This window comes from Chelmon rostratus, chromosome 7, assembly GCF_017976325.1.
Source record: "Chelmon rostratus isolate fCheRos1 chromosome 7, fCheRos1.pri, whole genome shotgun sequence".
NCBI lineage: Eukaryota > Metazoa > Chordata > Actinopteri > Chaetodontiformes > Chaetodontidae > Chelmon > Chelmon rostratus.
This window is the reverse complement of record NC_055664.1, coordinates 4714243-4727633: the sequence shown is the minus strand read 5'-3', so window position 1 is coordinate 4727633 and position 13391 is coordinate 4714243. Positions and strand designations below refer to the sequence as shown.

The 13391-nt window shown below is 45.2% G+C and overlaps 1 protein-coding gene across 1 annotated transcript in view; it reads right to left on the bottom strand.

Moving 5' to 3' along the window:
• Positions 1 to 84: 84 nt before the first annotated feature.
• LOC121608897 (large neutral amino acids transporter small subunit 4-like) overlaps positions 85 to 13391 on the bottom strand; it is a 27433-nt gene continuing 14126 nt past the window's right edge. Inside the window, exons 6-14 of the mRNA XM_041940319.1 lie at positions 9989 to 10081; positions 9645 to 9778; positions 8979 to 9190; positions 6271 to 6414; positions 5644 to 5770; positions 5395 to 5527; positions 4960 to 5033; positions 4412 to 4535; positions 85 to 4283 (exon numbers count right to left, since the gene is read on the bottom strand). Coding sequence (XP_041796253.1) covers positions 4122 to 4283; positions 4412 to 4535; positions 4960 to 5033; positions 5395 to 5527; positions 5644 to 5770; positions 6271 to 6414; positions 8979 to 9190; positions 9645 to 9778; positions 9989 to 10081 — 1203 coding nt within the window. The 3' untranslated portion in view covers positions 85 to 4121. The remainder of the gene's footprint in view (positions 4284 to 4411; positions 4536 to 4959; positions 5034 to 5394; positions 5528 to 5643; positions 5771 to 6270; positions 6415 to 8978; positions 9191 to 9644; positions 9779 to 9988; positions 10082 to 13391) is intronic.

Genomic DNA, 13391 nt, shown 5'->3' with positions numbered 1-13391 from the left:
CTGCTGCCCTGAAAAAGAAGTGTCCCTGCTCGCCGAGCTCACAAAAGTGTGCGTTTCTGCCATTCGAAATAAGACACACATCTATACAAATTACTGTGTTTATTATGCTTCATATATTGATCTGTCTTTTTCTTTCAGTTGAAACAATATGACTTGAAATGTCAATAACAATGGCTATACTGTGGTACAACACAAAACCCCCCCCCAAAATATACAATATAAGACCATGAAAATACACATTCTCGTAAACATCAGACAATAAAAGACAACAAAACTAAACTGGAGTATGGCAGGTAGAAAAAATACAAAAGGTACATGCCCGGGGAGGGAAACAAGGCGTCTGTGTTCCAGCTGAAACCCCTATTTCCTATCATCACACACAACAACACCCGCAAGCAAAGCCGAAGCTAGGGTTCATCTTCAGAGTAGCAATTAATCAATACATCAGTCAATAAACCAAACTACCGTAGAATCCCTATCCTAGGAGGTTGGGGTGAGACCGGGAAGGTGATGGTATGGAGGACGGGGTGAGTTGTTTAAGGTACAGCAGTGAAGGAAAGTGCTGATTAGTTTCCCATTTCAAGGGAATGAAGGCTTCACCTGGTAGCTCATCACTCAAACACCCAGGCTCCATTTTCACATGACGTTACATGTGACTTCAATTCACAGGCTTAAGGAAACCAGTCTGTCAATGAGATAAGTTCATGTTAAGCCACAGAGCGAGTTGAGGATGGGTTACCAGGCAAAAAAAAAAAAAAAAACGTGTGTCCATCATCACTCACATTCACAGAGCTGGAGGAAAAGTACCGCATCAGAGTATATCTGTACCTGCCTGTTAAATGTCAAAACACAGGAATATTAGTTCTGAGACACACCATCACGCTACAAGATGGGAGTTAAATTAGTGCCGTTATTTTAGAAGAATTGCAAATGTCAATACGCTTTTGGGAAGTGAAAACAAAAATTGTACACTTGTAATAAAAGATGTGCGCACTGGAAATAAATCCACATTCGTACATTTCCATGCACGTAATCATATTGCTGTATCTCTCATGTACAAATGGGTGTTTAGAAACAGCTAACATGCATTTGAGTCATTCTACCGCTCTTGCCCCAGGGAGAGTTGGACATCTGGGCTACTGCCACCACAACCAAGAGCCAGATAAATGGTGGAAAATGGATGGATGGATGAACAAATGCACACTATCTGGTCTAAATTGATTTAAAAACTAAAGTTTTGGTCTTAGACAGGTCAGGGCTCGGATGTTTTGCAAAGATCTATAACCAAAAAGTGTCTTTTTATATAAATGTGCTGCTGTTGTGGGAATTCATTACTTTCTCCTGCATGGTTTATTTTTCCTCCGCAGCTGTCTACCAGCTGTGCATTAGATAGCATCTAATTTGTCATGCATAGAAATGTACAAATGTGAATTTAGTTTTCTATTCAAAAAAATTTAATTACAAATTTATATTTTTTCCACTTTACAAAAGCTTCTTCACATTTGTCACCAGACTAAACACGGTTAAATGATTTTACTCCGTACAATTCTCTCTGCTCCTTTACAGATAACAAATTCATGCAGTTTAGTGAGGATGAATATGTCTACAGTTTTGATTGGTATGTCCACACTTATGAAAGAACTGAGAGACAAGCCTCTGCTACACTCTCTGTGCACATAAAGGCAATATAATGAACATGTGAAGCAAAAGTTTTTTCTTTGAATATAAAAAAATAATAGCATTTTTCCATTCCCATGTACTGAATTAAAAATCTGTATCCGAAGCTCTGAGTATACATTCTTTGCATCATGCACCACCAGTATGCAGCCATGCACTGCGTGTACGATACATGTGGGCAGGCCATTCAGATATACATGACTGAGGTCCATTTCTAGAGGTCTAAAGTGCATCATGTGCCATTCATTTCTTACTTAGTCATTCATTAGGAGCATCTGATAGCAGCAGAGACCTGTCTCTCAGTTCTGACACCTGTCATCGCTCAATATTTCAAGACATGTTTTGCAGATGGATGGATGACGTCGATAGATGGATGGATAGATGGAGGGAGAAAGGGACTGGGTGCACCACATCCTGCCTGGATCCACTCCTCCCATCATCTGTACACATAGAGAGGCACTCTGAGGGTCATGGCTGTCTTTGGAAGTGCCTCTGTGAGTTACTGCCAGGCAGGAAAAATATCCGAGGAGCTTCTCTGTATGGCATTTGAAGACAGCAGGCTGAGCCAAACAGCAATTATTATAAATTTCATTCTCTACACACTCTGTGCTTTGGTTCTGGACTCTTTATTGTCTGAGTCTCATGACACCAAACTTTTCTCAGAAGCTGGAGGAATGTGTCTGCATCAGCCTGCTACCTTCAAGCAAATCTCCCTTTATGTCTATAAGAGGTGAATTCAAGTTTCCCCGAGCTGCTGCTGTGGTGCACTTTGTGTTAAGAATTACCGCAAAACCGATAAGAAACCAAGAGCAAAGTAGTCATTTGAAGTGGTAACTAGATTGGCTCTTTGGAATCCACTGTGCCAACAAATAAAGAAACAGCTCTTTTGAGCAACTGCCTTTGTGGTAAAATGACCTCAGCCGCCCCTTAAAGCAAAAAGCAAAAAACACATCTCTGTAATTCAACTAGCACCTTTTTGATTTAGAAATACAGTCCATAAAATGTACACGTTTGCCTGTGTGTGTGATTGTGTGTCAACATGTTGCCCAGCACCTCACAGAAGCACTTATTGCTACAACGAATCGAGACTATGATGTAGCAGGCAGAATAACGCAGAGGCTCCACCTCTACGCCACTCCCACCTTTAAAAACACACCACGTCTAATATCTTTGTCCCGTCTACCTACTCTAAACACACTTCCTCCTCCACATCGTCACATCATGTATAGGGTACAAAGATTTAACAACACATCTGTCATCATATTGCAAGTAAATACATGTTGAAAAAAAAATGATTACATATTCCAACACACAAAAGGAATTCATGAGTGTGTCTTCCTGCACTACAGTGACTAAGAGAAACAGTAATATAGGGCCAGCACTGTCGCTGGCATCATGCAGTGTAGATTATCCAACCCCAGAAAGCAGTTTCTCTCACACTGCATTATGTAACACACGCGCAGAGATGCTGCAGTGTCTTCATCACTAACATACCGGTGAGTCCTGTTTAAAAGCCATCATACTGCGCGTTTCACTCTGAACTGCTACCAATACTGCTGTCTGCCTGATGCTTATTCGGTTAATGCCCTCCAGCACAAGAGGAAGCAGAGATGCCATGGCCAAGGGTGCTAGTGATGTATGTGTGTGTGTGTTCTTTTTTGTCCCTATTAAAAACTGGCTTGTGCTGTTGGAGGGGGTGGTGACAGTTACCTGGGTGAACAGCACCTCAGATAAACCTGGACCAATGGGAAAGCAAATGGCACCATTGTCACTGCTGTACATACTGAGTCACTGACATTTTTTTTTTACGTTTGTCTCATCCAAACTCTCCTCACTGTGGTTTTCCATTGGCTGGCATCTTCTCTTCTATGTTTTTTTTTTTTTTTAAATAGAACTGGCAAACCAGTCAGTGACAGATTTAACAGCAAGAAATAAAACAGACAAGAGTGAAGAAAAGATGTGTAGAGGAATCGTTTGGGGAGAAGTCCACCACTGCTTCTTTCTCCCATCAGTCTATTTATTTTGTCCTCAGTTCAGAGATGCAGTAGAGGGAGTGGGACCTCTCCATGGGGCGTTAATAGGTGTGTGTGTGTGTGTGTGTGTGTGTGTGTGTGTGTGTGTGTGTGTGTGTGTGTGTGTCAGGTGTCTCACAGTGTATAGTATCAGAGAGGGTGAAACGGTGTCACAGTGGTGTGCAGTCATAGTTGACCACGTATGATTGGCAGTTAAATGGTGCGAGTGGGGAATGTGGGGGGTTTGTGAGTCGTATGAATGCAGGTGAAATGAGAGAGGTGCTGCAGCATCAGGGAGGTCAAGGTGAAGGAATTTATCACACCTGACCCATTCTCCCCTCCCCTCTCTTCTTCTCTTGTCCCTGTCTTTGTGTAGTGTAGCTCGTCCTCTCCGTGTTTCAAAAGATCATCTTTCCCTCTGTTCCTCCCAGTCTAGACGAAGGCCTCGGGCTTGCTGCCGTTGTTGATCTTGACATAGATCTTGGGATCCTCGTCTTGCTCGTCTCTGAGGCGCTGGAGGTGGCGGCTGTGGCAGAGCAGGTAGAGGGGCAGGCAGAATCCCAGCATGCTCAGCAGCAACAGGCCCACGTTCACCTGAACACAGCATCAGACCAACATCATGAAAGAGCTAAAAATCAAAGTTTCAGTGTTCAGAGGTCTAACTATTTCCAACAGTACACACTCCATTACTCATTTATGTCCATATATTCACGTCATCTTACCCATAGGGGGTCTCCATTCAGGGGTCCCACCATGGCCATGAAGAGAGGCTGTTGGAGCAGGGCGAACAGAGCACTGATCAGGGACTGCATGCCGGTCAGGCTGCCGAACTGAGAGGACGGGTACCTGCACAGGGCAAAAAAAAATGTCTCAGATGGCAAATTCAAACAGGTTTCATCATTTATCTAAGGTGGCATTTGAGGTGGTACTCTGGGGTGGTGATGTTCAAATCAAACTGAAGGCAGCCAATTTAGACTACACACACATACAAGTGATCGTACATGATATGACCCAAAGAATGTGGACACTTTTTTTTGTAGGCTGTTTTTCATGGAGTGGGCCAGGGCACGAAATCTTAATGCCGGAGCATTTACTGAGTTTTAAGACAACGATTAGGGAAGGCCATTCCCTGTTCCATGTTCAGCGATCACAAACCAGTGTGTAATGTTTGTATGTCCACATACTTTCGGCCATGTAGCAAGTAATCAGTCCTATACAGTATGACTGTGCATTTTTATGCCATTCTCTTTTGAACATGTCACACACTTACACAGCAGCATAGAGGCCTCCCACCGCCGAGTGGATGAACCCTCTGACAATAGTGTGCAGGATGAAAGACAGAATCTAAAGAGGAGGAGAAAAGTGGAAAAAAAACAGATACATTTTCCATTAAGTACCAGGTCAGATCACACAGCTGGCATGTCCTCACTGAGAAACAGCTTTCATCTTTGATAAATGCGATTCAGAATAAGTAAATAACACGCAATGACTCATTTGCCCAGTAGGTGTCACTAAAGTACTAAGAAGTGTCAGGAGCTGCATTGCCATGTGAGCCTCTCCGGTTTGAACACCATGCATTTCTCAGTCTCTCTTCCTCTCTCTGTGAGGAGACTGGGGGGCTTCAGCAGCACATGCTGGGAAATGTGCCTCCCTGAACAGCTTCAAAGACACAACATACTTCTCTATCGTGTGTGTGTTTGTGTACCTGGAGGGGCAGGTTAGGGATGATACAGGTGACTCCAAAGCCAACCAGGAGTAGGTTGGTGAAGATGAAGGCTCTGGTGGCGTTGACGATCTTCTGAATCTGTTTGTCAGGCCGACGGGGCTGACCAGGCTCCCTAATGGGACAGAAGAGAATAGAATAGACTCAGGCTTTTTTCTTTCTCTTTTTCCAGCTTCTGCTTTTTCTTCTTCTTTTCCTGTCTTCTGTGTGTGTTTACGTGTGCACCCTCACCTCTTGGAACACTTGTCATTGTCATCCTCGCAGTCTTTGAGCCTCCAGTCCATGACGTAGCCAATCACAGGAGAGGTGACCAGACACAACAGCTGGAGCACGCCAAAGATGGACGTGTAGACACTCACTGAGAGACAGACGACAGTACAGGCAGAGTTATCGTTATGTTTTGATGCTATTTTTTTGGAGCATTTCTGAACAGTTTAGAGGGTGATGCACATAGAAACAGCCAGGACAGACAGGTGAGGAGAATGGTTGAAGAGGTTAGGTGGTTAGATCTTTGGGAGCTTATCCTGAGGTCTCTTACCAACTTGCATCTTCTCCACTGCAACAGCAGCATGAAGCCAGCATGACAGGAAAAGAGACAGAGCAGGAGAGACAAACGGACAAAGGAAAGTCAGAGCTGTGTTAACAACAAGCAACAAGGCCATTTAGCTGAGCAGAAAGCCGCTGAGAGAGGACTGTTAGGTTCCAGAGAGCGAAAAGAAAAATAGTTTTGAGAAGAAGTGAGCATCCACTGCAACACATCTGAACGTCTGTGGTCAGATGTTAAAGAGAGCAAACACCCACAGAACAGCATCTGTGTTTTCATACAGTTTAGTCAACTGTGCTAGCAGCAGCACACACCTGTGCCGAGGTGTCCGCTTGTCAGGGACTCCAGGATGGTGTTCATGGCTCCCATGTAGAAGATGAGGCGCAGCTGGGTCACACACATGGTGATAAGGCTCAGCAAGAAGATGGGACTGAAGATACTCTTCATGAAGGACGGAGCTGCAGAGGAAATGAAAGGAGAGAGGTCGCTGTAGTCAGGGTTAGATCAAATAAGTTCGCTAATACATCTTTGTCTGAACCGACGAGGCAGACCACACCAACAGGCAGGCATAGCCATAGTGTGGCTAAAAACAACAACACGGTGTTCATTGGTGCAACACAGAACTGAACTCTTAGTTTAGTCTGCCTCCACAGTCTGAAGGTAAATCAGCAGCAAGCCCAAGCCTGCTTCTGTTCACTCTCAAATCTCTTTTCATATCATAGAAAACTCCACCAATCTGGTTCCTACGCATAGTCAGACCGCTGCTAAGACGGAGGGAAGAGATTGTCATCGAAGTGTTCCCCATGGCCCCCGTGTGCCACGGCAACACGTCTCATCCTGCCTGAGACGCTGAGTGCACTGGGGGATTCAAAGAAAGGTGGGTTCTAGGAAAAGTTGATCATTAAACAAAGCTGTGAGTATAAATGAAATTGGACACAACTGCCCATATGGTGAAGCACTGGACAAACCAATTAATTGTTGGTGCACAGATGGAGCAGATGGGTTTATAACCCAGAACAACAGATATCCAGCCATGGCTTAATTAAAGGAATTGTTTGGTACCAGGTCATGCTTGCAAGGCACTATAATGTTTCAGAAGCACGTTTTTTTGTTTTTACATGAACTCCCTATCTGTGTGTCTGCCTGATCAAAATAAGCATCTACAGCCATGCCAGGAGCTCTGTGAGACTGAATGCTAACGTCAGCATGCCCACCGTCTTATCTTTGCATGTCAGCATGCTAACATTTGCTAATTAGCCACAAAAGATGAAAAGTCTGGAGAATAATTCTTCCAAATGTTGACACATTTCAGCGCATTGTTGCTCCATCGCCAGAATGCAAAGAAAAGCAGCCCGACAACCTCAAAGACTCAAACAGAGGCTGAGATACTAGAGAAGAAAAATATACAGCGTGTTTTTAATTTTGACATAAAAATGTAAGAGTTCAGTTAAAAACAAGACCATCTCTGTGTATCCTCAGCGCTGACTCAAATGTAGTTTACATACCAAACTGGCACACTATACACAATGATGAGTGTTTCAGTGCAGCCACATGATTTGTGTCACTGATGGCAGAATAAAACAACAGTATGTGTTCAAATTGAAATCAGGCCATTCAGATCTCAGGAGACAGGAATAGAAACAAAAAGTCAATATTCTACAACCTCAGCAGCTGCCATCAAATTAGAGAGGAATGAGAGGGGAAACGGGTGAGTGTGTCACATGGGCCTCTTTAAAGCTCCTGACAGATGGAACATGTCCAGCTGCTATGAACCCAACCATGAGCATCCTGACAGCACTCAAAACAAACACATACAGCAACACACACACACACACACACACACACGCTCGAACCGGCTGATGCTTGGCCCTCAAACCACAACAATGCTTCTCCGGGGCTCCCTGCCAGCGTGCAAAACACCCGCTGAGCGGCTTTTCTAAGAACGGGGTCCGGACCAATTCTACGGTCCATTTGGTACCAAAGAGACCGAGAGGGGAGCGACCAGCTCCCCCCCACTGGGAGTCCCTGACCCCAGCGTAGGAGAGCCATTAGGGCCTGAGGAGGCTTGAAGGTGGACGGCGGGCAGAGGTAAAGGGGCGTTTAAGGGATGCCACAGGGATGTAAGGGGTGCTTGTGCTTCATGTGCAGATGTAGGTCAGGCCTTGACATACAGTAGATTTACACGCAGCAGCTCAATCAAATTGTGATTTAAGATCTCATCATGTTATTGCTCTTTCAAATTCTGCTGTCAAAATGAGTAATACTGAGCAGGGTTTAATTAAATATTAGCTAAATCTGTCATTGAAAGGGTGTTTTCGATATATATGAAGACTTTGGGCTTATGTATTGCATAAAAGTGGAAATATTAGCTTATTGCTTTAAACATCAGTTTCAAACTTATTAATAATATTGAATTTTATGAAACATATTCCTGAGCTCTAATTGTGACACACATAATCTTGCAGTGATCTGTGCGAGAGGACAGAAAAGCCTCATGTCCTGTCTCAGTGGAGACCACTTTTCCTGCACAGCACTCGTTATGGACTGCTGTCTGGACAGCCTTTGTCCGTCACAGAGCTTTCAGACAATCTGGCACACAGAGCGGCTCTCCTGCCCAGTTCATTCACCCAGCAGAACGGCTCTCGAGCCGCTCGGATGAATATTCATCAGCTGGCAGAGGGAAAACAACAAATAGTGGGACTGCTTCTGCTCAGGACTGGATCGTTTGGGCAGACTTACGCTGACTTATCTGTGACTCTGGATTTGCTCTTTCTGTGTCACACACAGACAGCAGTGACGTTCTCTCAGCGCCATGTTTGGGATTCCAGCTTTGATGACCAGATGGCAACGAGCGCCACTGAAAAAAAGCTGTGAATGGGCTCATATGGAGAAAACGCAGCAGCAGAAACCTTTCATGCAACACGTTTTTTATCTTCAGCTTTAAGAATCAGCTTCCACTTTTACTTCCACCCCCACCTGACAGCATATTCCTGGCATTACAGGAGGTTTGTTTCAGACTTACTCTCCTCCTTGGCCTTGCACTTCACCTCCAGGTCGACGGTGGACAGGCAGAGCTTGTTGGCCTCCTGCGTGGCCAGGTCCTTGGGCGGCTGGTGCTGCTGCTTTATGGAGTTGCCGACGCTGAGGCGGCGCCCCACGGTGGTCACCTGACGATAAAACTGCTTCCCTGTGATCTTGTGGTCGAAGCCCAGCCAGCTGAACTTGATCTTCACCCTGAAGGAAAAAGAGGGGAGGGTCAAAGGTGATTGTGAGCACAAAGCACAGAGCAGGGAAAACTATCAAATAGCCGGAGGAGAAAAACAAGAAAGCAGGAAAAGGAGAGAGTGGTAGGAAACAAAGGATCCAGGTGATTGAGAGCAAAGCCAGCAGATCATCTGGTGTTATGGTCTTTCCTGTCTTCAGAGCTCACTTGGCCTCCACTGCATTACACAGGGATTTACTGTGCATGAGTCTGTGAGCATGCATGTCAATGCTATCTACATGTGTATATGCGGCAATGCGGTGATCTCTGTGGAGAAGGCAGGCTGTCTGGGCTCAGTCAGAATCCATTTACAGCAGGTATAACCCGAAGTCAGCTAAAAGCACTAGTAGAGCTGCTGAACAGTGATAGCTTGAGGCCACAGAAATGTTAAATGCCTTTGTGTGCGTGTGTGTAAGAGTGTCTTACGTGTAGTCCATGTCCTCCGGGCCAGGGAAAGGCTCCAAAGGCCAGTTGACGAAGCAGTTGAGGAAGACAAGGCAGGCGCAGGCGGCCCAGACCATGAGGATGGTGATGAAGGTGGCACACAGATCATAGATCACCTACAGGCAGGCAGACGGCACCCAAACAGACACATCATAATGGAGAATCAACATCCCATTTTGTGGTGGCAGTGCTATTCATTCCAGGCTAATGTTGGAGCGTCGTCTGTTAGGAGGAACCCTTATCGGGTGAAGGAGGACAAATTCTTGAATATTTTGGGGTAACTCAAGAATTGGGCGATGTTGCTGACTGCACAGGTCGAATGTTACCTTGATGCCGGGGAAAGTGACGGCAGAGGAGGCATAGGAGCCAATCATCAGAGCGATGAAGGTCGACCTCAGGTCTCCAAACATGTTGGGGAGCTATGGAGGGAGCAGAAAGAACATTAAGCTGCTAACTTACACATAACGCACACGTTCATGTAAACACGCATAAACATGTGATGCCTGAAGGCTCATTGAAACACTGCGGACAGTCGCAGCCGTGACCTCCTTATAGCACTCGAATACGATGAAAACATCACTGGAAACACTGTTAGCCTGACACTCCGAGGAGTAAAGTCAATTATCCACTAACACAACGTGCAAAAGCAACAGGCTGGTCTCGGATTTCACTTTGGAAGAAGACAAAAAAGCTTTCTGTGTGTAGTATGTCTGACGTCAGTGCTTCAGTGATGGAACAAGGAGGTTTTTTTGCCTTCACCACAGTGCTCTACATTATTGACTCTTGATCGGCACTGCCGATACTGACTGCAGCAGGGTGTTTCCCGCACTGTTTTACTTCCAGCATTTGAAGTGGAGCAGAGACAGAAGAGTCTTGCGTAATGACCCCCATCCTTCAACTCGGGACAAGAGCACACAGCGTTCTTAACTAGGGAACGTAGAACAGTAAATAGTCTTCAAGAAGTCAAAAACACAGCAACAAAAACAGAGTGAGAGGCCGAGAGACGTATGGTCTCCGTCTGTGTGATGCTTAATTTATGCCATCTGGAGAATATATAGTTTTAACATGGAGGAGAGGAAATCAAAGTCAGCAGCGGTGAGTGGAGTGGGACCATGGTGGAAGAGTGGGGGCAGGAAGTTAAACATTGGGGTGTAACATTATCATTGGTCATAAATAGCCAAACTGCAGTCAGAATCCCCTTCCCCTCCCTCTCCCATTGTCCTCATCGGTCCATCCAGCCGCTGTGCTCACCACGGGGGTGCAGCTTGTTAGGCAGCTGCTCGAACCCTCTCACCCCAGACAAACGTCACTCCCCAGATTAATTGGACCAAAGGTGAGCTACAAAAATGACTGCAACCCTGCCATGACATCCAAATTAACAAGAGCCCCAAATTCCTCCAGTCCTGCTCCTCTGTAGCGGCGCTCAACCGGAAGAATCCAGTTATGACAATCTACAGGAGGAGGCTGACTGACTGACAACACCGGGGGTAAGATGGGCGACCTTTGGCCCAGTTTGTGTAGACGACAGGAGGGGAGACAAAAACGACTAGCTCAGCTTGTGTCTCGCTCAGCAGATTTGATGTGGTCATGACGAATCAAGGCCCCGAAAGCAATGCAGAGTCAACAGGTTCACATTTCCCCAGTGTCGCTCTACCACTTCCTGAGCCTCCAGCCTGTGATGACGGGTCATTTTTTATGTCCAGTCTTTTGCAAGAGCTCTATTAATAGGTGTGGAGGAAGGGACTGCATGAACATTATTTTATTACTTTGCACAGACGATAAAACAAGCTGTACCTGTGTAGCAATTCGCTCAATTATTCTGACATGCTGTGGGGAGGCGTTGCAGTTTTTTTCTGAGTCAAGTGTACAAAGAAAACATTAATAGCCCTGGAAAAATAAGATTCAGTCTCACTCACCGCTCCAATCATTTTCACACAGTCTCGTGGTCACAAGTTCAAATGAACATTTCCCATTTGGCTTGCAGATACTCAGTGCAGATACAAAGGAAGAAGGCTGCTGCAGTGTGGATGAGTCAGTCCCTAACCTCTGTCATTCACCTCCTTGGCGTCTCTCCCACTAATACACCCGGGCTTATTTATTCACTCTGGAAACAGGTTCATTTGGAAGCAGCGCTGTTGCCACTGGCAATAAGTTCTGCAAGCACGTGGGCGAGTGGGAGAAAACAACAAAATCGTGTGAGTGAACAGCGCAGCGCCAGAGCGAGAAACCTCAGACCGTCTGTTTGGCAGCAGCATGACCAAACCAGAATAAAAAACGCATCTAGCCCTTGTGATGCCGAGTTGGGCTGATAAAGCGATTACGTCACACGGGAGCCTCTCTGGGTTAGTAGGTCTGAGTCACAGTCAGCTGCTGAGACCACTGTTTCCCAAAAACATGTCACAAACCGGTTTGTCTGCTAATCATGAAAGAAGAAGTGGGAATTAAAGGGCAACGTCAGGATGGAGTTAACGTGAGTGTGTTGATGGGAGGAGCAGATAACAGTGTTTTTGTAACACGAGTCAATAGTCAGTGGAGCAGACAGGTGAGTTTGTCACTGTTTAACACCGGGGGACAAAGACTCAGCTGTGCCTTCAGGCGCAAAAAGACACAACAGGCAACTGCTTGCACAGTCGCCCAAAATCAGACACGATGAACGCACATATGATATGGGCGATATCTTGGGAAAACCTACAAAACTACATTTTCCATCATGTTCTATAATCCTGCTGTCGTACGCTCGAGAGTCCCATTAAAAGGTAGATGAATAAGGCTAAGTACTACATCAAAAATTTACCAAATTTCATGGACCAAAGTGCCATTCTGCCAGCTAGTCTCTGTAAGTGTTGAAAGAAGATTTTCCTTCAGAGAGCAGTGTTCGACTGGTGATTTCCTAATCAGCAAAGGAATGTGTTGTTTGCGTATTTCACAGCTGTCAAGGTACGTAGACCCTTATCAATGGCATTTCCAGTGATTGTTCTGGAAATTTCACCTTGTTCTACCTCATTAAACACAGGCTTTAATGATCTCCTGAATACCTCTGCCGGCCTCCTAACCTTGATTACATTACAAATATAAGAGTCGGTGCGTTTATCTCCAGGGGAAGCAGTGAAAAGACTGCGAGCAGGCCGCTGTGTAGATACCTCTTTAAAACAATAACGGCCACCATATACCTCGCTGTTGCGTCTCCCATGAATAGCTCCTTTGTTAGCACTGTGGTTACAGTGTATCCATGCAGATAGTGGCAGGGTACACACACAGATGGGCTCAGTGTTTTGACAGCCACTAAAGGTCTATTTCAGCTTCAGAGCATTCACCTGGAGATAAGAGATCAGGCTTCGGTGGAAGGGTTTGGTTAGAGGCAGGTGCAGATTTTTTTAAATGCATTTATTCTTTTTTAAGCATTTATCAATAATTGGATGCATGTCAGGAGTTTTGTTTGAACAGTATCCAGGTAACTCAGTATTTAATACACACGCCACTGTTTTTGTCATGCCTCAGCGTGACATTTTGTTAATGTATGCAGGAAGCCAACCTTGAACTGAACTGTTAACTGAACTAAACAAGCAAAACACAAATAAAATTAAAGTCTTCTTTGAAAAATGTTCCTTTCTGGCTAATCTAGAGACATTTGAGGAGTTCTTGGGCTACTGCCAAAATGTCCTGGAACAATGTAAGTGCTTTTAAATGTCCCTGGATTTAGCAGTAAAAGGACAGCTCCTGAAAGGGCTT